The 27084-nt window shown below is 45.7% G+C and overlaps 1 protein-coding gene across 1 annotated transcript in view; it reads right to left on the reverse strand.

The window, feature by feature from the left end:
- CABLES1 (Cdk5 and Abl enzyme substrate 1) overlaps window positions 1–27084 on the reverse strand; it is a 586999-nt gene that overhangs the window by 46945 nt on the left and 512970 nt on the right. Inside the window, exon 8 of the mRNA XM_078687424.1 lies at window positions 14894–15000. Within this exon, the coding sequence (XP_078543550.1) occupies window positions 14894–15000 (107 nt within the window). The remainder of the gene's footprint in view (window positions 1–14893; window positions 15001–27084) is intronic.

The raw sequence follows: 27084 nt of genomic DNA on the forward strand, positions 1-27084 counted from the left end.
TGACCAATCCACCATAGTGCATTACACAAGGACTGTGGGAATCTAGAGGTCAAGCTTGGGCATTCGCCAGTGGTGAAGAGGTCTATTTGGGGAAACCCCTAACAGTGGAAGTACAGGAGTAGAACTTGGTGGTGGACATCCCACTCATGGGCTTGCTGCTGCACTCTTCCAAGGAGATCTTCAAAATTGTAGTCCACTCTTGGAAAGCACTCTAACAGTAGATGAACTCAGTGGTGGATCGCCCGCTGCCAAATGTTTTAGGCTGGAGCGAACTACTGCTGAGAGTGAGTGCCATCCTGTGTCTGTAGGTAGAACATGGCGGTTGTTTAGACCCTGCAAACAAGTACTACCTTGTGTTGGATGCAAGGGAGGAAAGAACTGAGGGCTAGCTGGATTACTAGTAACGTCAGGTGGTCGAGTGGAGACCCGGTTGATGCCTTGAACGGTCAGTTCATACAAGTGCATCCCCAACCAGTGAGGGAGGCCTCAGTTATGATGGTCACCTGCATCACTGGGTCCAGAAAGAGCAGCCTTGCAACAGATTGTTGGCGTTCCGCCACAATAGAGAGCGATGAATAAGGCCCAGATCAACACTAGATCCTCCCAATGACCCACTGGTTGAGACCACTCTGCTGCTAGGCACTCCTGCAATGAATGCACGTGTAACCTGGCATGTGGGACTACAACAATGCAGGAGGTCATCATGCTAAGGAGCATGATGATCTGGCTGAAAAAGAGGGAGTAGCGTTTGGAAAGCTAAGACTTTTGCAGGGCTGGGGTATGCTTTCCCCCAAGACAGAGTTGAGTATGGCCCCTAGGAAGGGCCGGACTTGAAGGGGTTGGAGGTGATATTCTGTGATACTGATGGTAAAGCCTAGGCTGTGTAAGAGGTGTATGATGACGTGTGTTCCAGGCTCTGCTGGGTCGCACTCTTAATCAGCCAGCTGTCTAAGTAAGGGAAGACATGGACGCAGTTCCTTCTGTCGTGAGCAGCCACCGTGGCAAGAAACTTTGTAAAAACTCTAGGAGTTCTGGTTACCCAGAAGAGCAGCACTTTCATCTGATAACGCTGAGCACTTACTACAAACCAGAGGAAGCGGGGACGTGGAAACAGGTGTTCTTCAGGTCGAGGGCGAACATGAAGTCACCTTAGAGGAATGACATCCTGGAGTGTTACTATATGAAAGTGTTCTGACAGGATGCATTCGGTTAGGGGCCTGAGGTCAAGAATGGGCGGGCCTTAGTGACCCGTCCTTCTTGGGAATGAGAAAGTTAAGGGGGTATACCCCCTTGCTGTGTTGTGGTGGCGGCATGGGTTTTATGGCCCCCTTGCTGAGTAGTGCGTACACCACCTGTTGTAGCAGATGCTGGTGTCAGGGGGTGAGAATGTTCGGTGGTGCTTCTGCGAGTTCTAGACAGTATCCATCAGCTATGATATCGAGAACCCACTGGTCTCAAGTGATCTCTGTCCTGCGGGACAGAAACCCTTGCAATCTTTCCCCGCCAGGTGTTAGATGCTCAGGGGAAGTGTAATGGAATCCGTGTTTTGCAGGTGCAGCTCCTTTAAGGACTGCGCCTCTGCCCTTGCCTCTACCATTGGTGTTGTAGAACCCACTCTGTAACAGTGAGAGGGTATCTGTTGTTGTTGCCTGGGGAAGGACGTAGATGCCTCAGGGATGGTGGTTTTTGCCCCCCCCCCCGATACTGTGAGCTGCAAAAGGATTTGTGGGCAGATGGTGTTTGTAGTGCCCCCATGGCCTTCGCAGTCTCTGTATCCTTTATTTTTTCTAGCATTTGGTCAACTTGTCAGCCAAACTGGTGTTCCCTATCAAACGGCAAGTTGACCAGTTGCTGCATCTTTGGCTTAAAGCCAGAAACAAGCAGCCAGGCATGTTGACGAGGGAGGACACTAATGTTAATGCCCCAGGCAGCGGTGTCTGCTGCATAAAGGGCACACTGAATGTTGGTTTTGAAAAAAATTGTACCCTCTGCTGCACGCCCCTTGACTCCTCTGTCTGTACTGCTCCGGTAGGTGTTAAAGCAACTCCTCCATGTCATCCCAGTGAGCCCTGTCATACCGGGAAAGTGAACCCACATAATTGGTGAAAGGCCAATGCATAGCAGATTGGGCAATGTTGCTTTTTCCTGCGGTGTCTTATCTTTTTACTGTCTCTGTCTGGGGGCAGTGCACCACCCGTATCCTGGGAGTTAGCACAGTTCTGGGCAGTGTGAACCACCAGGGAGCCAGGAGGGAGTTGGCCCCTGATGTAAGGGGTTGTTCTGTATTTTGTGTCGGCCCCAGTAGTGATCATTCAGGCCTTTACCAGCTTTTTAAAGATGGCAGGAGCAGGCTTAAGCATCCCCTTTACTGGTAGATACTGCATGGATCTTTGAGCGCAAGAGAGGGTTTCCATGAGAAAGCGGTCATCCTCCTTCTGATTATGTATCTTGTGGAAAGTGGCTTTCCTCCCTAAGACCTCATGATATGAGGTAGTACTGTCTAGTGGGGAAGGCTTAGCCAGTAAAGGTCAGGGTCATTATCCCCTGGGGGACTGACATCATAGTTGCCCCACGGATCGTCCGGAGTGTGTGGGTCTGAGGGTCCTATGGAGACCTAGGGCTGTCCCTCCTGAAACCAGAATGCAGGGATCCCTGAAGAAAACCAGGAGAAGGGTCTGCTGATGGTAATAATGAGGGAGACAAGGAGGAGGTACAGAGGAAGGCAAAGGAGGAGCAGGGCAAGTCGGAGGGAGACAAGGCAAAGGAGGTGGTAGAGAGGTCCATCTGTCAAGGCGCCGAGGCTTCTTGGGCACCAGCTTCCATCGTGGACTCAGGGCTTACTTGAACATTAATTTACTCTAGGGAAGAACAGGATCCATTCCCTTGAGAGGACGTTGAGTGAGGCCTCCACTTGGACCGACTGGAGGATGGACTGGTCTCGATTCTCGGAAACAGTGAAGGTTGCTACCTGAGAAGTGGGGCATTCTGGTGCTGAGGGTGGCCGTTGACCTGCCCGCAATGAGCCGGATTTTGACGCTAAATGGCTTGACTCCGAAGCTGGCTTTGCAAGCCGTTTCCACGTAGGATAGTCAAAGGGCATGGATTTGAGGAATTCAGAACTTAGAGGGTGCCAGTTCTGAAGTGGAAGTTCAGTCCGACCATGGCCTTAAAGAGGCCTCATGACAGGCCTATGAGCTCGAACCTCAACACCCTCGAGGGCGATACCCCAGTTTCTGAGTGGTGTTGAGGGGTGGGAGGTGGCAATTCTGTACTTATTGAGGCTGTTTGTGATGCAGGATGCTGTGCAGGCAGCAGCTTGTCCATTACAGAACTGAGCTCTCCTCCAACATGAAGATGTGGGCCTCTGTACCAAAATTCTCTAGCTGCTGTTGGCCCTCAATGTCTTGGTCCTTGAAAAGGTCCTAAGTATCGTCCGCCTGCTGTTGCCTCATGGTCAGGCAGAGACTACACACCTGATGGAGGTCTGTATTCGGATATTTGGCTCGACACTTCGTGCAGTAACGGAATAGAGTCCTTTTCATTATTGGCACATTATCGGACGTCGATAGATTGAGTAGCCCCGGAGGGGGCGAATCCCTGTGTGCGGCAGGAAGATTTTCAGTTACGGAGCAGAAGGAAAGGATGTGTGATGCTTCAACCGAAGAGTTGATGTGACAATTGCTTGCACTGACGAGCCTGGAGGATCTGAACGGGTAAAGCGTCAAACTGGTGCTTGAAGGGACTCATCTGAACCAGACAGCAGAGAAAAATGGAACCAATGCTTATGCTCATTATCAGCAATAAGTGGAGTCATTATAGCTTGTGACTCGAAAGACTTCTTCGAAGAGAAACAACTTGGACTCGTCTGAGTTAGACACTAAATGGAAGCCAGGAGTATGCACAGCATATGTATCAACAGTACATGCCACAAACATATTTCTCTCCATCATGGAATTCCCTTTGGTATTTATAAACAATAGAATAGCTAGCTATGTGCATTATGCTGGAGCCCATTTAAAAAATATAATTGTTTTCAAATTGATATCAATTGTAGCACGGAAAAATGCAGCAGAGGCAACAGGCCTTTTGGTAAAACTCCTGGTGAGCCTAATCAATCAAAAGAAAGTAGATTTGACTTAAACCATAAGCCTGCCAATGGTTATTACATAACAAAAAAGAGAGCAGAAACTGTGCTCAGATTCTCCCAGCGGTGTAAGACCTCTGGCAGCTATACTGCCCTATAATGAACAGTGAAGAGTGATTGAGGCAGTTATTAATCAAAGGGAAGATTCCCTGAGGATCTAACATTATACGAGACCACCAACCTGTATTATGAGTAAACTGGCAGGATACTAATGACACAGAGATAATGCCCGTGATGCAAATGAGAATTAGAAGAACGTTTTCCTTCGTAGTAAAGGGAATTTCTGTCACATTCAATTGACTATATAACAGAAAAACAAACGCAGAAACATGGAAAAAGATCATAGAAGCAATAGTCATACAACAGGTTGCGCATGGAATCATGAACCACTAGGATGTCAGTTCTGGGGTTAGCTTTGCAAAGATTGGTTGGATCTCCTGGTGACGGCCCTGCAAATATCTGGAATAAGGACATTCCTCCTTAGAGCAGCAGTAGGAATGAATGAATGAAAAGCACTCAGATCATGAAATGGTGACCACAACAAAGTATCCTAGAGCTAAGGAAAAAACAACCACAACGTTTTAAGTGCTCTGAAAAATGGAAAGTAAGATGAAAGGGCTCTAGGAAAAGACAGGAATTCCAGTATTATCTGTATTGACGGAAAATAAGTGATCTAGTCTAGATTGACCAGTGGCGGGGGGAGGAGGGGTGAGCGAAGACATTGACAGAAGATAACCTGAGTGCAATGATAGGCGTGGTCTTATGGAGATTACAGCAACGAAGTTTGGGACTAGTATAAGAGATGGCCTTGTGGCAAATAAAGTATTGAAGTTCATATTTTAATCAGTTAGCAACCACAAAACAGAAGCAAATTGCTCCTTAGGGTGATGACCAAGAACCAGGAAAGCAGCCATGTTTCGAATCAACTGCAGGGAGTAGGTAAACCCAAGTATACAGCATTATCCTAATGTAGCTTGGATGACATTAAGGCCTGCATAATAGTTTTCTAGCACGAATTGGGGAGTTTAGGAATAATTTTTGAAGTGTTGTCAGGAGAAATAGCAGGAATAAGTAAGCTTTACACTTTTTGGTTTCAAAAGAAAAAAGATCATCAAAAGATTCGTAAATTGTGGGCTTGCGCAACCGGCACAAGAGATTGCCCATAGAGGATGACCAAGTCAAGTTACACTATTCTTGGAGACCCAAAAATAAAGTTTTCAATCTTGTCTGTGTGTAACTTAAGACGATATTGATACATTCAATTGGCGACGTCGTGCAGCCAATTTTGAAAGGCTAGTTATTGCCAAAGCCCCGCAGTGGACTGATCATGATGCTGAAGAAAATGAACCATTGTAGACACAGACTTAAAATCATGGGGTTGGGGAACAAGCCTGTGGAACCCCACAAGTGACGGTGAGAAAGCTGGGTGAGAGGGGGCCTGTTCTCTATTCTTGAGAAAGGAAGGCACCCGTTTTAGGGATCTTTCTCTCCTTCCATCCACTGCCAATAGATACTTGAGAATGGGATGGGTGGCAGTGTCCAAAGTGTGCATGAGAACGAGAAGGACCAGGTAAGCTGGTACTTCTGAACAGAGAGAGGAAGATCAATTGCACCTATCAGCCCCTCATCAGGAGAGATGCCTCTCTGTATAGGATCAAGGAGAAGATTGGCTTCTGGGAAGTTGCGTGTTCCCAGCAGCGGCCGGAGTAAGTCTCACTTCTTTACTGGCTCGTCGATATGCATTTGCTCATTGGCGGAAGGATGGGGGGGGAAATAACATCAGTTTATGAAGGTTGGGGCTGGACAGCACTTTGAAAAGAAGAGTGAGACCAAGAGTGAAAAAATCGGAGGGGGGATCGTTCCTGGTCGGTCAAGATGGGATCCAGGACTGTAATGGTCTCACCCATTAAAAAGCTGAAGGGAATAAAAAATACATTAATTTAGGTCTTATTAGAAAATTAAGAAACAAAATTATAACAATAATAAGAACTATATTGAAAATGGTGGGTAAATACAGGACAGTAAAGTGCTAACTCATTTCCAATAATTAAACATGGCCCAAGTTATTTCAAAGTTTTTTAAAAACGAGATTTACTTATGAAACCACCTTTTACTACGCCCTAGAAACTGGCAAAAACCTGGGTTTTTAATGAAGTATTTCTCCATGAACCAGCTGTCTTTTTTATTTTCTCTAGGCATACAATTTCTGGGCAGACTTCAAGTAACAGATCTAGAGAGGTTAAGTGGGAAATGTTCTTTTGGAATACATCACAGCATTTCATTATTTCCACTGCTGAGAGACTACATTAGTAGAAGAGCAAATGTGACTCAGGATAGCAACTTTTTCAAAGACAGTGGACTGCAGGCTAGTGGATGTGGAGATATATATATATATATATATATATATATATTCCAACAAAAGTTTGCCCGGATCGAGGAAGCCACACCAGATGATTTGTATCAGCCAAGGTATTTTATTCAAAGAAAGCAGAGTCCAAACAGCAGGGGTGCCCAACAGAAAATAAATCGTCCTGCCCAACGCGTTTCGTGCTGGAAAAGCACTTCATCATGGGCTGCAGGCGTCTGCATGAGTAGTGTTCATAGCTGTGACTGCATTTTAACAAATAACACCACGCCCTTGTGGGCGCGGCCACCACTGTGGCCTTCTGGTAAGTGTAGTTTCGCAATGTTTTACCCCAGTGGGTTGCTGTGCTCACCCTCAATTTTAGCCAAGAGTGACACCACAACCCACTTGGGAGTTACTTTGGCTAAAATTGAGGGTGAGCACAGCAACCCACTGGGGTAAAACATTGCGAAACTACACTTACCAGAAGGCCACAGTGGTGGCCGCGCCCACAAGGGCGTGGTGTTATTTGTTAAAATGCAGTCACAGCTGTGAACACTACTCATGCAGACGCCTGCAGCCCATGATGAAGTGCTTTTCCAGCACGAAACGCGTTGGGCAGGACGATTTATTTTCTGTTGGGCACCCCTGCTGTTTGGACTCTGCTTTCTTTGAATAAAATACCTTGGCTGATACAAATCATCTGGTGTGGCTTCCTCGATCCGGGCAAACTTTTGTTGGAATATGTACGGCGCAGCCTGAGCCGTGAGAGGAGCCCTGCTGTTCTTCGGTGCAGCCCCGCTACAACGCCACTCGACGCTGCAGCATCAGGGACAGATGACGCCTTTTCAAAGATGTTAGAAAGCAGAACTGACGGCGGAAGAGTGACACCACAACCCACTTGGGAGTTACTTTGGCTAAAATTGAGGGTGAGCACAGCAACCCACTGGGGTAAAACATTGCGAAACTACACTTACCAGAAGGCCACAGTGGTGGCCGCGCCCACAAGGGCGTGGTGTTATTTGTTAAAATGCAGTCACAGCTGTGAACACTACTCATGCAGACGCCTGCAGCCCATGATGAAGTGCTTTTCCAGCACGAAACGCGTTGGGCAGGACGATTTATTTTCTGTTGGGCACCCCTGCTGTTTGGACTCTGCTTTCTTTGAATAAAATACCTTGGCTGATACAAATCATCTGGTGTGGCTTCCTCGATCCGGGCAAACTTTTGTTGGAATATGTATGGCGCAGCCTGAGCCGTGAGAGGAGCCCTGCTGTTCTTCGGTGCAGCCCCGCTACAACGGCACTCGACGCTGCAGCATCAGGGACAGATGACGCCTTTTCAAAGATGTTAGAAAGCAGAACTGACGGCGGAAGAGTGACACCACAACCCACTTGGGAGTTACTTTGGCTAAAATTGAGGGTGAGCACAGCAACCCACTGGGGTAAAACATTGCGAAACTACACTTACCAGAAGGCCACAGTGGTGGCCGCGCCCACAAGGGCGTGGTGTTATTTGTTAAAATGCAGTCACAGCTGTGAACACTACTCATGCAGACGCCTGCAGCCCATGATGAAGTGCTTTTCCAGCACGAAACGCGTTGGGCAGGACGATTTATTTTCTGTTGGGCACCCCTGCTGTTTGGACTTTGCTTTCTTTGAATAAAATACCTTGGCTGATACAAATCATCTGGTGTGGCTTCCTCGATCCGGGCAAACTTTTGTTGGAATATATATATATATATATATATATATATATATATATATATATATATATATATATATATATATATATATATATATATATTTATTTTTTTTGGTGGATATATATATTTTTTTTTGTGGCGAGGTTTATATAAAGCGCAAACTAGACCCAAAGCTATCAGAGCGCTTTACATGAGCACCAGTTACGTTACAGACAGACACATTACTTTTTGTTAGGTACAGGGAGATTTGCCCAGAATCACAGAATGTTTAGCAGCCTTGGCGAGACTCAACCCCGGTTTCCCAGCTCCGAGGTCGACCGCCCTAGCCGTTAGGCCACAACCTCTCCCCAATACACACATGACACTGGCTGTTGTATCAGTGAGAATAGCCATACATTTACTGTTATGTGGATACTTTCTCCATCAGACTGGCTCCAACTAGGCACAACTAAAGCATCCTTATATTTCTAAGTTGGGGAGGTTTAAAGGACATATGGTACTCATGTAGTGTCTGAATTTTAGGCTTCTAGAAGAAGCAGTAGGGGTAGGTGACATTAGGGCACGGTAAGTTGCTTCGAAGGCTCTTGAAACGTTTAGTTCCTTTGGATACATTTTTAGACAGACAAAGTTTTAATAAATGAGGCTCAGCCTCTCTAGAGTTAGGCATTCGTGTAACATCCTCCACCAGACCTTGCTGAACACCCTCTAAGGAATTCGGAGGTGTGTAAGGGACTTTAGGAATCCTTAGAGGGAGCCATTATCCTTGAAAGGGAAATGCATATAGACCCAGAAGAGAACTCTGCTATTACTGTTAATGAGCAGGAGGGAACATTAAAATAAGCTAGAGTTTGGTGCTATGAATTTTGGAACTGGTTACACAAATGGATGTAAGACCTACTGGACTTCAATAGAGGGGGCAGACAGCAATCAGTCAAAGAGTTTACAAAATCAGAAGTAACTACATCAAAGCAGCAGCTGAGCTGAAGACAAGAAAGTCTTAGTTTCCTTGAGGTAAACTATAATGCAACGTCCGCTGTCTGGATTCAGTTCAGAGAAGAAGACTGCACAGCCACTAGCGTGTTGAGGCAAAATTCCATCCTTAATTTTGGTGAAACTATCAGGTGGATTCTAAGACCATCTTTGAGGCCATAGAAACGTAGAAGGGATTCTCCTATCGAAAAGGTCATGTTTCCTCCCTACAATGGATAGGCTACAGCGGAGTTTGCAGGACAGAAACCTGAAGGTAAGTAAGCCTGTTTTAATTTTCCAGGGAGCCTCCACCTGAGGGAGCATTGTGAAAAGCCCTTCTGAGATTTTTTAATTATCCGCTGTGAAAAGGCAACGAGCCATAGGTTTGTCTAAACTTAGATGTAGTTATAAGGTGAGCTCATGAATGTTATTCGAGACTTAGCTAGCAACAGATACGGCAACAGCTGGTGTGATTGTAAAATAGCAGATGTAATCCGTTAGCACTGCATGGAAGGACAGAAACATTTCTATTTTACTGTAGAAGTCTTGGTTGTGAAAGTGACCACGTGCATGGAACAGTCCATGGTTAGACAGAAATAGTGCAAGCTTTGCAGAGATGGGTGTATTTGATTTGTTCAACAAAGCTGGTGTTGTCTACCTCCACTTTTAGTCTAGTTCTTGCTGGACAAGCAGTGCGAGATGAGGGATACAGGAGGCCAATGAGACAAGAGAGACTTCTAAGATTCAGTGGAAAAGTCTTTTCTTGTGAAGATGAATTTCGTTTTTTTCCTCTCCCTCAAGAGGTAGACTCGATTTTGAATACCATTTCATTTTCTCAACAAGAACACAATTTGCTGTCCCATCTTCAAGAAAGACGGAGCTAGCATAGAGAATCCAGAGCCGTTAAGGTATAGTATCAGCCTTGGAGTCTATGCTGCAATGCTGAAATAGATGGAGCGGAACCTACATGGTGACCCTTACTTCCCTGGGGCTTCTCTCTTTGGTAATGCTGAAATAGATCGAGCGGAACCTACATGGTGACCTTTACTTCCCTGGGGCTTCTCTCTTTGGTAATGCTGAAATAGATGGAGCGGAACCTACATGGTGACCCTTACTTCCCTGGGGCTTCTCTCTTTGGTAATGCTGAAATAGATGGAGCGGAACCTACATGGTGACCCTTACTTCCCTGGGGCTTCTCTTTGGTAATGCTGAAATAGATGGAGAGGAACCTACACTGTGACCCGTACTTCCCTGGGGCTTCTCTCTTTGGTAATGCTGAAATAGATGGAGCGGAACCTACATGGTGACCTTTACTTCCCTGGGGCTTCTCTCTTTGGTAATGCTGAAATAGATGGAGCGGAACCTACATGGTGACCTTTACTTCCCTGGGATTTCTCTCTTTGGTAATGCTGAAATAGATGGAGCGGAACCTACATGGTGACCCTTACTTCCCTGGGGCTTCTCTTTGGTAATGCTGAAATAGATGGAGAGGAACCTACACTGTGACCCGTACTTCCCTGGGGCTTCTCTCTTTGGTAGTTGGTTTTGAAGTATGGCATGGCGGTTCGGCCACCTGAGGTATGAATGGATTTAATGAACAACTTTGGCATTTCCAGGACTCTCATGCAAAACACATTTCAAAAGATACCCCTGCCATTGAGCTAGAGGTACACTACACAAATGACATTAACACGCATACATAATCCCCTGACTAACAAGCATTGGCATAGCCAATAGGTCTCGCTTGTGGGACCTTATAAGCACATCTTCCACCTCATTATTTTGCAGCCTAGGCACATGTTCCAATGCCGCCCAGCGAGTGGCGCTGTTTCCTCACATGAGGTAAAGAAGGAAGAGAAATGCACGGCCGTGAAAGTGGCTCTCGGGGGCGCATTCCTTTGAAGTGTCGGGTCTGATGCAATTATGCGAGGCAGGCTGGTTAGGAAGCAAATGGCAAGGGAGGGAGGCTGAGGCTTTGATGTGGGGAGTCACAAGTGAAGTGAATAATTAGGGGAGGAGAACTGGCAGGCTGATAGGCAGAAGGCTTGTGCACGAAGGAGCTTGCTGTCACGTGATTCACGTGAACTTAAAGAAAACCGCAGCGCAAGAAGCCCTTGGTTTCACGAGGATTTTCAGGACATGAATTCTCGCTCCGCTTGCGCGCATCGATAGGTCGCGAGACCTAAAAACTATTAGAATGGCATCAGAACATTAAAAGATCATAAGCAAGAAAAACAAAATTTCACAGGCCACTGCCGTCTAGTATCAAAAAATGCCAGGCCCCCATTCTGGAATCACATCCAGGGATCAAGCTATAGAGACGGAAGTATTTTGAAGGGATTTTAAGATGACATTTTTGATGGATGGTGAAGAGATATCCTCCATAGAAACCACTTTAAAGATTTGTACATTCATTTTTTAATGTCCAATTTGCGAAACTTCACGTTACCATGTAAGTGCTTTTCCTGAAGGAGCAGAAGGTAGAGAAGTCACCACAGAACCATTCCCTCAGGCACTGGGTACGTGGGGATGGTTGTGAACATATAATCACTATCTATGTGGACCGTCTGCATACATCCTTTTTTCATGCCGCGAATGGTGCATGGCGTAAAACGTGCTTTTCGTTTCTTAGTACAAGATAATACAATAATACCTAAACAACTGACGGTTTTATGAGACAGTATCCACAGAGGAAAAGCCCAGAATCTAGTAACAGCTTAATGTGATGAAAGAGAAACCAGGGGGAGACACAAGTAAACAAAATACATTCTCACTGTTGAGAGAAGACGTCCTGTATTACCCACTCACACACCACATGCAAAAGAAATCTGAACCATGGTGGTCTCTAGTAGGAATGGAGATGCGTGCTCATTTACCTCTACGTTTGGACATGTATGAGGAAGTAAACATACTACTATATGCTGCTGTATTACAGGGCATGAACATTAATACTGATAACTACCTTTTGTAATATGACTGGTTAGTCCTAACCAGACGACACAGAAGGATCCAAGTATGTACATCTATGAAAGAGCCAAAGTGGAAGAAAAACATGTTCACTTCGCTTGCATTTGTTTGGAACAAATCGGAAGTGTGATGCAATCTGGTAGAAATAAGGCATAACCAGCTATTTGCTAGACAGGTAAATGCATTTTCTGCATGAATCAACCATAGAGTGGTATCTGCTGCAAACCGGAAAGGAAGACAGAAGCTCAGTCGGCATGCTCCACTGAAGACCACGCGAGGAGAAGCGACATTTAGTTTAGAATTAGAATAGTTTTCCTCTCTTCATAGAGAGAGAAAGAGATACATTGGACCCACACCTCAAGTGAATGAAACCTCTCAAAAGAAAGCTAAGCACCTGAATCACTGGTCAGTAGGTAACAAGGGACTTTTAATGGGAACATATGTACACTGTCACACGCGTGGAAGCAGTTGAACATTTTTTACTGAGCTATGGGAAGCAGGTTCTCGTACCAATACAAGGGAGTGGACGTTTGACATAGTTGGCAGCATTAAAAAGCAGAAGTAGGAGCAATAGGTGTCACAAAACCTATGAGCATCCTTTCACCCTCTTCAACAAAACACATACAACATTTGCCACTGACTATGTTTTGGAGTACAATTTGGATATCAACATCTGACATGACTCAAGGTTTCTCTCTAGGAACCCCAAATCAACATATCATGCAAGATGCCAGGTAGCTTAGGCAAGGCATTTGCAGTGAGTGGCAGAGATGCTCAGCTCAGCAAAAGAGGCCTTCTTGATTACATACATGCATGTGATGCAATCAAACAATTCAGGGTGTAAATATGGGACAAAAGCCTCCATTTTCACGCATTTCTTTCTATAGGTGAGATTTAATATCCGATCTTTGGATTGCAGTAGGCCAGTCTTTCGAACCTAGTTGCCTCCAAGGCCCTTGGCACCGCCAAATCCACAAGTTATACCATGAACTTGGCACATTTCCATGCAAGGAAAAACACAGGATGAACCTAGTGCAGATACCGAGATCACAAACTATGTGCAAGACCTCTGATAGAGAGAGAACCCATCTACTGTCAGTGAGCGAGAGGTGCACCATTCTGACTGGAGTTTTCATGGGAGAGTTCTAGCTCGCATATATATGCCCCATCCCAAAGTACACTTTAAAATGTTTTTTTATTTTTAATTCAACTTTGAAATGCTCAGCACATTTTCAATGCAATGTAACATGTTGCGTCAACTCGAAAGTATATAAGTACAGGTAAGTAATTTAGATTGTGGAGAAGGCCGGCCAGTGTCATTGGATGGCCATTAGCAGGGTCGGGAACTCAGTGCTCAGGAGTGTGATGATTTATAATGCATGCGTGAGAGTGAGCAGGTTGTTGAACAGAGAAGTGGAAACAAAGGGAAGGAAAACACTTTGTCCCCCCTACCAAAAAAAAAAAAACTGGCCGGAAGAACAACTTGGCAGGCTCGAGGGTGTAAGAGAAAGGAATATCTTTGATAAGGCGTGTGCTGGGCATAGGTGTAAATTAAGCATGAGGTCAATCAAGCATGGTGTAGGTTCAGGCCCTGAGAAAGCAAAAAAACATGGGGTATTAATTAGTGTAGTGTATTTGGTTCAATGAGCCTTGGGAGACTTATAATGCAAGATGAACTAGCAAGGCACTTGGGAGGTCTTTAGCACTGGGGGGGGGGCTTTAACTGAGGCAAAGTAACAAAAGGGAAGTTATTACCCTGGAGGGTGTCATATGGGAGAACAATGCATTAGAGTGTGAGCAATTCTGTGCACATGCAATATTAATGGTGAACAGCGGTCATCCTTGGTGTGGGACTGGAAGTGAGTAGTTAGTTGATCGCATGCCAAAGACAGAGGGGAATTTTCTGAGATCCCTGGCCTCTTCGCACCTGAGGGACAAGCTCTCTGATCTGGACCAGGTAACCACCATCTGTTGATCTGTTTCCACCCAGTTACCAAAGGGGGCATAATAACGGCTTTCCAAGGATGTGTTACGGCTTGTTTGGCTAGCAGCAGTGCTAGTTCCGCAAAAGCGACCAATGCTTTATGTTTTATTCTAGTAATTGAATATGTCTAATGCACAAATGTCCCAGCTATGCAGGGTAGTATGTCCAGATGTTCAGTGACAGCTGTCCAAAAAAGTGAGGGCCTGGAGAATACCCACAGCATGTGTTGTGAGTCTGCATCGGGCATTCGCTTCTGGGAAATCAGCATTTCTGTGTGTTGTCTAAAACTGCATTAGTGAAAATGCTGCATTCTGCAACACTGAGTAAAGAAAGGCAAGAACGCAATGTTATTAAATCCCCTGCCAATGACTGCCTTGTACTGTACATGGAGAAAGTTCCTCAAAGTACGCTATGAATACAAATTATGTTCTAGCCAGCAATTATCCACCCCCCCTTCCATGAGCTTCCTGCCCTGTTATCACGCTGACCCCTGTTCTGCCTCTTCGACTGCTCATATGCCTGATCTTGTTTTGCTAATTCCACACAACCAGAACCTGGCCATTGACTTGAGCTTCCTGTTTTCCAAACGCGACAATCACAACACAGCAGGGTTATGCAGAGTTCTTCAAGATTATCCCTTTTACATCAACGAGAACGACTATCCTGCTTCCTTAATGTAGTGCTGGCAGCAACCACTGGACACCATGCAAAGACAGACCTATATTCAGTTGCATGCTGGTATGTTTATAGCCACACTGATCTGTTCCAGGTTTCCCATACCTCCTTATTTTGCTAAGGGTTAACTTGATGTAGGGGAACTTCTCCTTGAAGGTCTCGTTCATATCTTTCTTGAGGTCCGACGGCTTCACGTACTCGATCACCGTGGTCTGTAATGCAACACGCCAAGGTGAGTCAACCCCGCTCCAAAAGACATGGGGAACGCGCAAGCTCTTACCAAGGAGAAACGCCATCTGCACTTGTTCAATAGTCTTCTCAACATAGCTATAACAACATGAGAAAGGAAACTCCATACTAAGCAACTCATCTTACCATCTTCAAGTCTGCAAACAATGAAAGTCACAAGCTCAATTTATTTGCAAAAATGTGAGCAGAACAATAGTAGCAAATTGAGGATACAAATACAAATGGCAACAAAACATTCTAACGCACAGCAATTTGTTGCTGTGTTTCAAAAGCACAGCTGCCTACTTTGCATGCTTACTAGATGTACTCAAAAGGCACTAACGACCACTCTTTATACATGTCGTTCCAGTGGTTGCAGGTGGCGGGTACCAGCACTCATTTTTTGGGGACCTGGAATTATTTTTATCAACTGGTTTTGGCCCAAAGCAAAAGAGACAGAAGATGAATAGGAAAAAAGCAGAAGGAAGGGAAAGACAGAAAAAATGGTGACAAAGAGAAACAGTAAGGGTGAAAAAGAACCTGCAAGAGTGACATAAAAAGACAATAAGTGTTAGCTGGAGGAAGAAAGAGGCATAAGGTAAAACCAAAACTAGGCAGTTTTGGTGATCAGCATCGGGCATTCTGCAGCTCTGGGCCACAAAGAAAAACTGTGGAAACCTACACTTTTTACTTTCATTATTTTTACAAATGAAGCACTGAAGGATAAAATCCCTGCCGGTATGTTGGAAGTGACTGTTCCTGAGTTTAGACAAAAACGAATCTATTTTTTAAATAAACTCAGACCACAGTATGGGTAAAAAAAAGTTGTAAGCATCAGTAATGAAAAACATACCAACATACATGAAAAGGAAAAATATAATTGAAAATAAATAGAATACAAGTCAAAGAGTTCTCATTTGATATCTGCTAAAGAACTAAGGGCCTCATTTAGAGTTCGGCGACTAGGTTACTCTGTCACAAATGTGCCGGCTATCCTGTCCGCTGTATTACAAGTGCATTATATCCAATGGCGCTTGCTATACAACGGACAGGATACCCGTCACCATTGTGACAGAATAACCTATCCACCGAACCCTAAATCAGCCCCTAAAATTAGTGGCCACTAAAACAAAAGAAACTACAACAGTGCAGCAGACAGCAGCAGAGGTATGGATTATTTAAATAAATATGTTTCTAAAGCTGTGAGAAAAGTAAAGCGAGCCCAGATTCAACATCTGAAAGCCACAAAAGAATTCCAAAATGGTGTCTCTTTCGCTGAAAGGCTAGTGAAGACGCTTTTCCTTCCTTCAAAGTGATGGTGTGTAGATAGCACACCCCAAGTCAAGCTTAGGCTGCCCAAGACAGTTATGTTGAGAGCCAAAAAGCTGGTCTGCTGCAATTTCAAAGTCTTGATAAAAACTTAGCAGAATAAATCGCGCTGTAGCATGGAGGTCGCATCTGAAAAGCTGATTGGTAGAAGCATGAAATCTAAACACCTTGGTGTTTCAACCTTGAAACAGAGAAAAAACCTAAGCCTGGACCATGGTTCCAAAGTCGTTGGCATGAGACAGAACATATCTTTGACACCTATCGAAGTTGAAAGGACCAATAACTGATCAAATTATATACATGTTGCGTGATAATAAACTTTTGAGCAGCGTTCTGTATAGTCAAACAATTTTTCTGACAATACAAAGAACAGGGCCGGACTAGGAACTTAAAACAGCCCTGGCAAAAATGATAAATTCAGCCCCCGTGTGCAGATGTGCTAATCTGTGCTAGAACCAGAGCAACTTTTCAAGTTGCCGCCCGGATCATGTAACGTGCACCACCGCTCCTGGAGGCCGAAAACAGCCTCCGCGTATCAAAACCAGCCTCCTAGGGCTCCAGCCTCCCGGGGATTGCCCACTTGCCCGGCTGGCCAGTCCTGCCACGACAAAGAACCAATGCAATGCTGCTGCTGACTGACTGCTTGTCGGTCCGGTTCAACTGTGGAAATTCACTCCTGCACAAACGACTGGCTACAGCAGTGATGCACTGCCATGCCACTACCCACATTTACATTATGATTCATGCCAGAAAAAAACATGTTCTTGTCAGGAAGATCAAGGATAAGAGCAATGGCCACACTATACAGGAAAAAACTGTCTTTGGGCAGACCAAAGTGAGCAACTAAAGGCTGCCAATCTGGAAATGTGGTTTCTGCTCTTTCACTGCTATGGGAGTTGCTGGCTTAGCCTAGCATAGCCTTTTTCATGCTCATACATCACTTGTAATATATTTACACATATTGGACCCTTACAAGGAGTGCTTTTGGTAGAAATTATATAATTGAGACACTTTCAATATGATTGTGTATAAGCAAACGTTCAATCAGTTCTGAAAATGGTAACTTAACTACTACACCTCTTGTGAAGATAGACACTTGCCCCAAAACTGCTCCGTAGGAACTGAAAAAGTGGGATGGCATAGTGAGCAAAAGAACGGTGGATTAAACCCAGATCTCTTGACGGGGGGTGAACGTATGATTTATTCAGCATTCCGTCTATCATCTTGTAGTGTGTAAGGGGCTGGCATTAATGCATGAGTGAAGCATTTGTCCAAGCATGGGGTGTGGCTAAGTGTTTTGAAATCCTCACCCCTCTTCAATGTTGTTGCGATATCGCTCAAGAAAAATTATAGAAAGACATCTCGATTTGTTTTGGAAATTGATGCTGGTAGGCAATACCTTAGCACAAGTTTGTGGTCATATCTGAGTGAACCTGTTGCTCGCAGAGCACATTCATTTCACAGATGTTCATGTAAATGTAAATGTAGTTGAGCTTATATAGCGCACAGCTACCCGCAGTGGGTTTCCCGGCGCTTGCTTAGGGAACCCGTCCTGGTATTCCCCTGTGAGATATCAGGGTATCCACAAGGTGAAAGTCAGGCATCCCGCCGCGAGGGGCCGTTGTGGAGATTAAGCAAGCTATTGCCCAGAGTCGCAGAGTGTGAACCCGTGAGTCGAGGAGGCACCGGGGCGAGAATTATCGAGTCCGTGGAATTTTTAGCCCAAGACCCGCCGAGGCGGGGAATTGAACCCTGGTCCAGGACCGATCTCAGCTTCCGGGTCTGCTGCCTCTAACCCCTGAGCCACACTTCTCCACATAAGCAGGTAACATTTTTATTGCATCACTTAATATGTAGTATTAGTTGGCGCATAATTCGCCAATAGCATGGTACTGCAGGATCATTATTCAGTACTTCAGTAGCATGTTTCCAGTTAACAGGAGAGTAGTCCAGACTACCCATAGACAAAATAATAATAATTTCATGGCTGTTTTATTTACGAGCCTTTTATCTATGTGCCAACAATCTCAGTGATAGGGTTTAAGTCCAAATGTTACATTTTTTTTGTTGGTTTAAAAAAAAAAAAAAGTAAAACAATTTAACAGAAAAAAGAAACCAATCCCCTGCTGAGCAGCATCTTACTAGTGAGTGGAAGGTGGGTCTCCTGCAGAAGGGCCAGATCGACCCTGTGCCGCTGTAAATAGCTTAACACACGGTGATCATTGAGGCCCTGAACATTCCATGTGAGTGCTCTGAGCTCAGCTGGCAGATCATGTGTAGTCGACTCTACTGTGTTTGACATATCTCATAGGTGAGTGTATCTCGTGTGGTAAGAACTTTCATAAGCCCAGGGTGGGAAGTGTGCGCCCACAAAGGAATAACCTGACCCCCCCCCCCTTCAACATGTGTAGAGAACAACAAAACAGCCCCTCCCCCAACCCACAGCAGACCGCCCCCAATTTGGCCTTGCCGAGCCCATTCCCCTCTTCCCTCCCTCTCTGCCCAACGATCAACTTCCTAAAAAACAACTCCAGGGAGTGTTGTGGTAGCATTGCGCACGGGGGCCGAGGTCGCCATGCCACCAGCAAACCGTGCTAGAGTGCTCTACACTGTAGCCACACCGTTTGCTACACGTTGTGGGTATATAGTATGCACTAGCCGCCCTGAAGGCGAATGGTATTGCCTGTCAAGGCAGCCGTCACTAGGTACGGAATTTCAATCAGCATTGTGCCCCCGCACTGGTGCTAACACTAACATTCTACAGTTCAGTGAACAGAGCACAATCCCCTGAGAATAGTTCAGCGCTGTTGCAAGCAGGGCGTACCCAAGACCAGTTATCACCCTGAGCAACTAGGTGAGTCCGAGCCCATCACTGCAGTCTTACTCGTGTCCTGGGGGCAGTGCCTCAAATTGCGTCGTTATCTGTACAACTGGCTCTTAGGGAATAGCTCCTAACTAAACGCAGCCTTAGCGCCTTACCGCCTTGTGATGCAACCATTAAGAAGTCCATTATTCCTGCTCATCTAGTTGACTGTTCTCGCCAGCTTCTTCCCTCGGCTCCAAGGCTTCCCTGCGGTGGTCTCTCGTCCAGTTCTTTAGGGCTTGTTGTAGGGCTCGAGGATCTGTAAACAGGTGAGATTGCCCCTGTCTGTTGACTCCTAATTTCGCAGGGTACAGCATCGCATAGTCCAGGCCCAGGTCCCTAAGTTGATGTTTGTATGGGGCAAAGTGCTTACGAGCCTCCTGCACTCTGGCGGTGAAGTCAAGATACAGAGATATTTCCGATCCCTCAAACTGTAACGATTTCTTATCTCTGGCCAAGCGCAGTGCCACGTCTCTGTCCCTATAGTTGAGCAGTTTTGCAATGATCGGGCGCGGTGGGGCCCCCGGGCTCGGGCGCGGACCCAGGGAGCGGTGGGCGCGCTCCACAACAAACATCTGGGAAAAAGACTCTTCCCACAGCAAAGTGGTCAGCAATTTTTCTATAAATCTCTCCATGTTGCCGGTCTGCGTTGTCTCCGGAAGGCCCGTTATTCTCAGGTTGCAGCGACGAGACCGCGCCTCTAAATCTTCGGTTTTGTCCTGTAGAGTCTGCATGAGCTTTTCATTTTTTTGTGATCTGTGTCCAGTTCCGTATGCGCCTCCTCAACCTCCGTCAGTCTCCTCTCAGACATGTCCAACCTTTCTGCGTGTTTATCGATCCGTTCCGCCATCCTGTCCATCCTATAGGTGAGGGCGTCTATTTTCGAGCCCAGGGCTGTCATGCTGTTCTGAAGGCCCTTCTCCATGGATATTAATATAGACTTTAGATCCGAGCCTGCTGCCACTTCTTCACTTTCCTGCAAGGCCACCTTGTCCGAATTCGCAGCTTCTTGCGACTTCGAACGTCTCTGACCGAAGGAGATTTTTGTCTGGGTTTTGTCCCCTCTTCCCATCTTGCGGAGCTCTGAATCATTAACCAGCACTGCGGCAGAAAATGCTTGCTAATTTCCGGTTGGGACCCAGTCGCGTGGAGTTACTGATGGCGCAAAGCGTATTGTGAGCCGCTGTGCAGTGTAGGTACCGGGATGGTCAATATACTCCCGAGCTGCGGAAAAGACCAATTGCTCTGCAGGCCTTATAGTAACTACCGTGGCCTCGTCCGGTGGTCACCACTTGTCGCAGTAGTTCAGATGCAGTTCCGAGATGAGTCCCAGAGCTCCCCTTACCGAGTCAGTGGATCCTCTGACTGGCCTTAAGGCCTTGTGTGTCTTGCAGGGTGTCTCGCCCCCAGACGCGCGCTGCAGGGGGTGAGGCGTCGGCAGCAGCCTAACACTCAGGGCATTTCCCGACGTCTAAAGGTGATTCAAGGCCTCGCTGTGCTGAATGTGGCCCGGTCGGAGCCCACCCATGCGCTCTGCAACTTATTTAATGGGCTCGCTCGTGGCCGTCTGTTACCCAGTTCTGCAGGGAAAAACACTCCCCCTACGGCTGGTACATCAACACCACTGCGCCGGGGACAATGTCAGTAGGCCAGTCTCTTTCTAAGTGAGCCCCACAGGCGCATCAAAATCGCCACTATCTCTCACCAACTACCGTCGCCAGGGCCAAGAAGCTCTTACTGTCTTATCATGAGGGCATATCCCCGCCTCACACACCTCCAGTGCAGGGATCCACTCAGCTCTCTGGCGATGGCCGCCGCCTCATGGGTCTTGCGCGCCGCCGCCTCGGCAAAACCAGTGTGTCCGTGTCGACTCCCCGAGTCCCAGCGTGGTGTATAGCCTAGGCGCTGTACGGGGCCGCCTCGCAGGTTGTTCCGGGCTGCTCCCTGCTCGGATTCGAGCATTTCGGTCCGCACGTCACTCAGCTCAGCGTCTCTCCTCGGCCGCACGTACTGCTACGTCGCGTAGGACAGCAACGCACTCGAGTCCGAGGCTTTCCGGCCTGCAGCTTCACGGCTCCGACGTGCGTCCCAACTCCAGTGGCCGGTGGCGTAGCGCTGCCGGAGTAAGATCGCCTCGTACCTCAGCTCTTAACAGCGCTGGGGAGCCAGTTCCAGCACCCACATATCAGGCTAGTGCAAGATTTTTAAGGATAGTTGAAAACCACGTAGCAGAGCTCCGGGCTTATTCGGCCATCTTGGTTGCCGGCAAGCTCCGCCCCCCAAATGCTACGGTTTTCACAACTGGGTGTCAGAAGTAACATGTGGGGCCCAATCTTTTCTGACAGATTCGCCATGGTATGTATTGACCGGGGTAAAGCAAGTGCCTGTAACCTCAGCCAAGTCAATCATATTACTTACATGTCACAATTTGGGAGTGATTCAGACTGATCGCAATCAGAAAGCACAAGTCGATTTGTAGGGCAATTCCAGCCTTAACAGCATGTGTGTGAGGGTGCATCACGAGAAGTTAGCACGAGCTGGAAGGGGGAGCTGAAACAACCGAAATGAGCCTTATTTGAAGCAAGCACATTTTAACTCCAGGTAACTACATGATGAGCTTTCCCTTGCTAACAGCCTTTACTGAAAACACCCAGAAGCAAGGTGCTCTGAGAGTCCTACTTAAGGATGGTAACAACACATTACTCGGATCCTCAGACCGCCCCTGTGTTTACTACTGATATTCCACCTTCCATCCCTCAATGCAGCTGCACTATTACTTAACTAATCACCATGCTCCTCCCGCACTTTCCTCGACCCAAAATGTCATGATGCCCTCACAGCCATATTTCTTAACAACTCGCGATCCTCGTCATCCAACTCCACTCATTGTAAAAATCTACTCGAGCGGCAGAAAACGACCGCTTGTACTGTGCGGACAAGCATCCGGCACTGTGCAATCAGTGCGAACACCATTTTGCACAGCGCACTATGCAGTTTGCGGAGCTACATGTAGGTCGCGTTGTGCGAAGTGTACTTCATGTAGCTATGCGTAGCGCTACTTCGCGAACTACGCCCAGGGTTAACATACACCAACAACTGCAGACGCATTGAAACAACGCATGGCGCCTCTGAAGGGATCCCAGGAATCCCATCTGCATCCAAGAGTAACCACAGAACCATCATCAACTGAGTAAAGAGGAGCCTCCAGCTGCATACCAGGACTCCATTAATCACAAACATATACACTCCCATGCACAAACACACAGATTGATATTCAGACCCTATATAAGAAACATACACTCACTGAAGAACAAACGCTCACTCACAAATACCCCCTGAATCGTGACCAAATAGGCCCATGATGTGACTGAGGGGTGGGTGAACATGTGCGCGAGAAAGAACCATGGCCAGGTACATTTCGGCACAGCAATTGCTATATAGCCCATCAAAATGCACATAGCTGTGCAACTTCTGGAAGTTGAGGTAAACAAGCAAATTTCAACAAGTGTACCACCATTTTGTAATGGAGTCAAAAAGGAGAAAATTCTCCTGGATAGGTGAGGAGTTGTAAGGAGGATGCTGGTAAGGGTACAGCTTCGGTACATGACATTAGCCTGCAACTAGGTATGTGATGGATGAACTGGCCATTTCATGACGTAATAATAATAATAATAATAATAATCCACATTTGTAAAGCGCACAATCACCGGTAAGGGTCTCTAGGCGCTGGGGGCAGTCGGGAAGATTAAGCAAGCTATTGCCCAGAGTCACATGGTGCTGGGCTAATCTGCTGCCGGAGCCGGGGATCGAACCGTGATCCCCAGATTCCGGAGTCAGTCGCCCTGGCCGCGGCGCCACACCTCCGTGCCATATCAGTATATACTAACAGCAGGCTGCATCAGGTATATGATCCCTTTACCTGAACACAATCATGCAGGTGAGTCGACATCTGAACATCTGACAGTAGGCAATACTGTGATACAGTCTTCTTTGGAGGCAAAAAAGGTTACAGCAGGGCATATGATGATCATACCCAAATAACAGAACCCAGGTACTAGCTGTGAGGCTGAACCAGAGTATAAGATAGAAGAACATGACCATGCATGCCTGAGTCTGAGCATATGCTGGCTGTACCAAGGCAGTAGAAGGCAGCCGCAGGAAGTCAGTACTTTGAGATATTGTGACTGAACGTGGGTATTAGATGGGTGTACCTGGAATGTAATGGCTGATTCAGGGAATTTGAAGGCAGCACACAGGCTTGACAGTCTATGCAGGTCATGGCAGTACTAATGTACTAAGTGTGATGGTAGTATCGGGGTATAAGATGGCAATGTCAAGGCATGTAATGGCAACACCGGGCACATGAAAATGGTTCTTGGGCAGGTAGGACTACATGTTGAAAACGTTACTACACATGATCATATGTTTGAAGAACCTGGAAAGCTACTCATATACAACAGAAACAGGCCACAGCTAAAAGACTTGGGACATATTACTTGGGCGATAGGTATGGTTAACAGCTGCCGGCTGGGCAGTGTGTGTATACCACAAATGCATTACATATTGGCAGCAACTTAAGATTGCAGACCATCTTTATTATATGTAAGAATGCACTCAATGTACAACTATAGGACTCGCACTGTGCATCATATGTACTCTACATAGTCCACAGCTGTAAGCTTTGGGCATTTTCACCCTCATGGGACCGGTGCACACAGTACACAGTTGCAGACTGTGCAAAGCAAGTACACAAACCTCAGTCGAGGCTTACAGGCTGCAACTGGAGCATCTGAGTGGTACACCACAAAAAGTGGAGGAATCTGTTGGCAGATGTTCAAACCTATTTAACGGTTGCAAAGTTCCGATCTGGAGTTAGAAAATGCAAAATAGATTTTTCTGTACATCAATCCCATTTAAGGAATTGGTGAACGTTTACAGATTCAAAAAATGTGACCGCATCCCATAGTGATTCACTATTTGGAAGGGTGCGGGTTGTAGACAGCCTATCCAAAGCTTGAAATGGCATAAGAAACCGTAAACTGGTCGCAAAACATTGAAGAGTTACTGACTCCCTTTTTGAGGTGGTAACCTTTTCACAAAAGGGAAGGGGTCCCAAGGTCAGCCCTTACCCTTTATGAATCAACACAAATGATCATTGGGAAGTAGGCGTTGGCCCAAGAGACCACTACCAACTCTCAAACAGTTCAAAAAACGGAAAATGTTTTTATCTTTAAAGCAGCTCCTTCTCCTCTAGGGAAACAGGCTGCATAAAAAAAGTTTATTTAGAGGTGCTTTCAAACATTCCACCAACAGGCCACCATCCATGTGATGGGCACCAATCAGAGTGAGTCGCAAGCTACCTCTTTACATTTCGTGGAGGAAGGGCTGTTTACTACCCAACTGAAATCAAAATGCTACGACCCAACCTATTAGTACATAGGTGGATTCATAATATTCTTTACTGATTGCAGTTGTTTGCAGCCAGTACATCGTATAACTGGCTTCCAGTTGTGAAACCGGCACTGTGCACAGAAGTGTGAAGGGAGGAAGAAAAGTATATGGAGATAGAAGGGCACTATATTTCTGCCAAACTGGTGGCAGGTCCCAATTATAACCACAATATTTTATCTGATACTACAGTACCTAAAAAAATCTAAGTGCCACTTGATATAATTCACTTGTAACACAGCTGACGGGATATCCGTCACGTTTGTGACAGAGTAGCCCATCGACCAAAATCAAGCCCTGAGTCTTTGAAGCAGAGCACCACATGCACCCCCTCTAGGGCTGCTTCAAGGCACCAGTGTCAGAGAACCAATGGGCTGGCCTCACCATGGAAACAAACCCAAACAGCTAGGAAAACTACATTTGAGAAATTTGGCAAACTGAACTTTGGAATTGTTCCATAACATTCAGTATTTAAAAACAGAAGCAAAATTATCTTTTTAACTGGTGCAGACTAAAAGAACCTCCATAGGCACCATCGTTAATTAATGATGTTAAACAGATATTTCCACAGAGGTCATGTTCTATAACACGAAGACTTAATTTTTCGAATTCCAGTGGTGAGCAAAGTGTACAATCCGCAAGTCACACGTTCGCCTAGTTCGCTGGATCATGAGATTCACGTTAACTTGGCTATAAATTAAAATAATTTATTACCCCAGTACAAGCACATATTCAAGGAAGCACAGTGCAACAAGCATAAGTCTGGCCTGCATGCTTCTCCGACCAAGAGGACATTCTTGGCAACCAGGGTAGGCCAGGGGTGTAGAGCCAATACAAGAAAACAGAGTGATAAATGCTGCATTTTAAATATACTGGTCAAACCTGAGAGGACACCAACAAACATTTTAGTGGATTCTTTAAATGTTTATAGGCTATTGCCAGAAATCTGTAAGGATGTAACACCTAAAAAGCAGCTTTTACATATTTCAATGCAAAGCACTTTAGAACCAGTTTTCACCAAAATGACATGGCTTTTTGCTAATTCTTCAACAATTCTGCCGTAAAATGACGAGCTCATGAAAAACTTTCAATTCCACCTCCAGAAAGATGTTCCTCTCTGACTGTTGACAAAACTGTAACATAAGCTTGCTTCAGCTCACACGTGTAAAGATCTCCAAATATTGAGCTTGGTGGGGTAATGCACCAGATTTCGGGGTGTGTGATTGGCAAGCCTTGTTTTGATCCCTAATCCATTTCCCATTCCTTTCGAGACTGAATAAGTGAGTTCCAATAATTGGCAGAATTACCACCTGTTAATTATTCTGCCAGGAATCTGCACTATTCTAAATCAAAATAAAACAGTTTTTGCTAGCATTCCAGTTCTCATGCATCCGGCGTTAAGAACTGGCAACAAAGATAGTTGCCTTGAAATAACTGTGAAACAAATGGCTATATAAAACTTTATAAATAAATAAATAAATAAATAAATGGTGTTGAAGCATGCATAGGATGGAAGTATTCCTTCAAGCTCCAGAACACACAAAGTGTGGTGATGGACAGTGTCGCCGTAGCACAAAGTGTCCAAGCCACTAAAGCATTAAAGTTGTTTTTATATCCCGCAGGGGCAATATACATTATATAATGCAACATTATTACAAATGTCTCCAAAATTCATTTGAGAAGAATGACCATATTCTCTATAAAGGTTGTTTCTAAATATGTTGAATAGAAGCAAAAGTGAGACAGCCAGACAACATGACTACCAGTTTGCCATTATAGCACTGGAACACGTAGTACACAATGTAGTGTTTTCATTCTGCAATGCTTTTGCACAGGTAACCTATTATACACAATATCGGAGTTAAGCTGCTTTTGACAGACCCAGGCTTAGTTAAATAGCAGAATAAGGTTTCACAAGCATTTGGCTGCCAAACTAAACATTGTTTAAGAGGCAGGGCACAGTGATGCAATGCCTACACAAGGGGAGTGCCGGTGTACTGCCTTTGCATAGACACGATCCCAGAATAAAGCACACAAGATCCAAACCTTATCATTTCAACTCGATTCCTTCTAAAAAATACCATCGGCCCTTGATTTAGCACTTGAGGGCACTCACTAAATATAATGAAAATCTATAAATTCAAGGTAAGAGTTGAGTTGTAATTTATAAAGTACAGTCACACTGAACTAACAACATCAGAAAAGATATAAAAATAATCAATAAATCAACTGAATTTTAGTATCAATCGTTTTTATTGCGTGGTATTCAGGAGATGCATACACAGCTTGCTGCCTACATCTGAAAGCCGGCCGAGCACGGATTTGAGCATGTATACACAGCGTATAGGTCTATACCCCGGAGGTCGACCCCGCGATGTAAGACAGGTATGAATTCTACATTGTCTCAGCCGCTGTGGATGACCACAAT

Source organism: Lissotriton helveticus, chromosome 4_1, assembly GCF_964261635.1.
Source record: "Lissotriton helveticus chromosome 4_1, aLisHel1.1, whole genome shotgun sequence".
NCBI classification, from domain to species: Eukaryota; Metazoa; Chordata; class Amphibia; order Caudata; family Salamandridae; genus Lissotriton; species Lissotriton helveticus.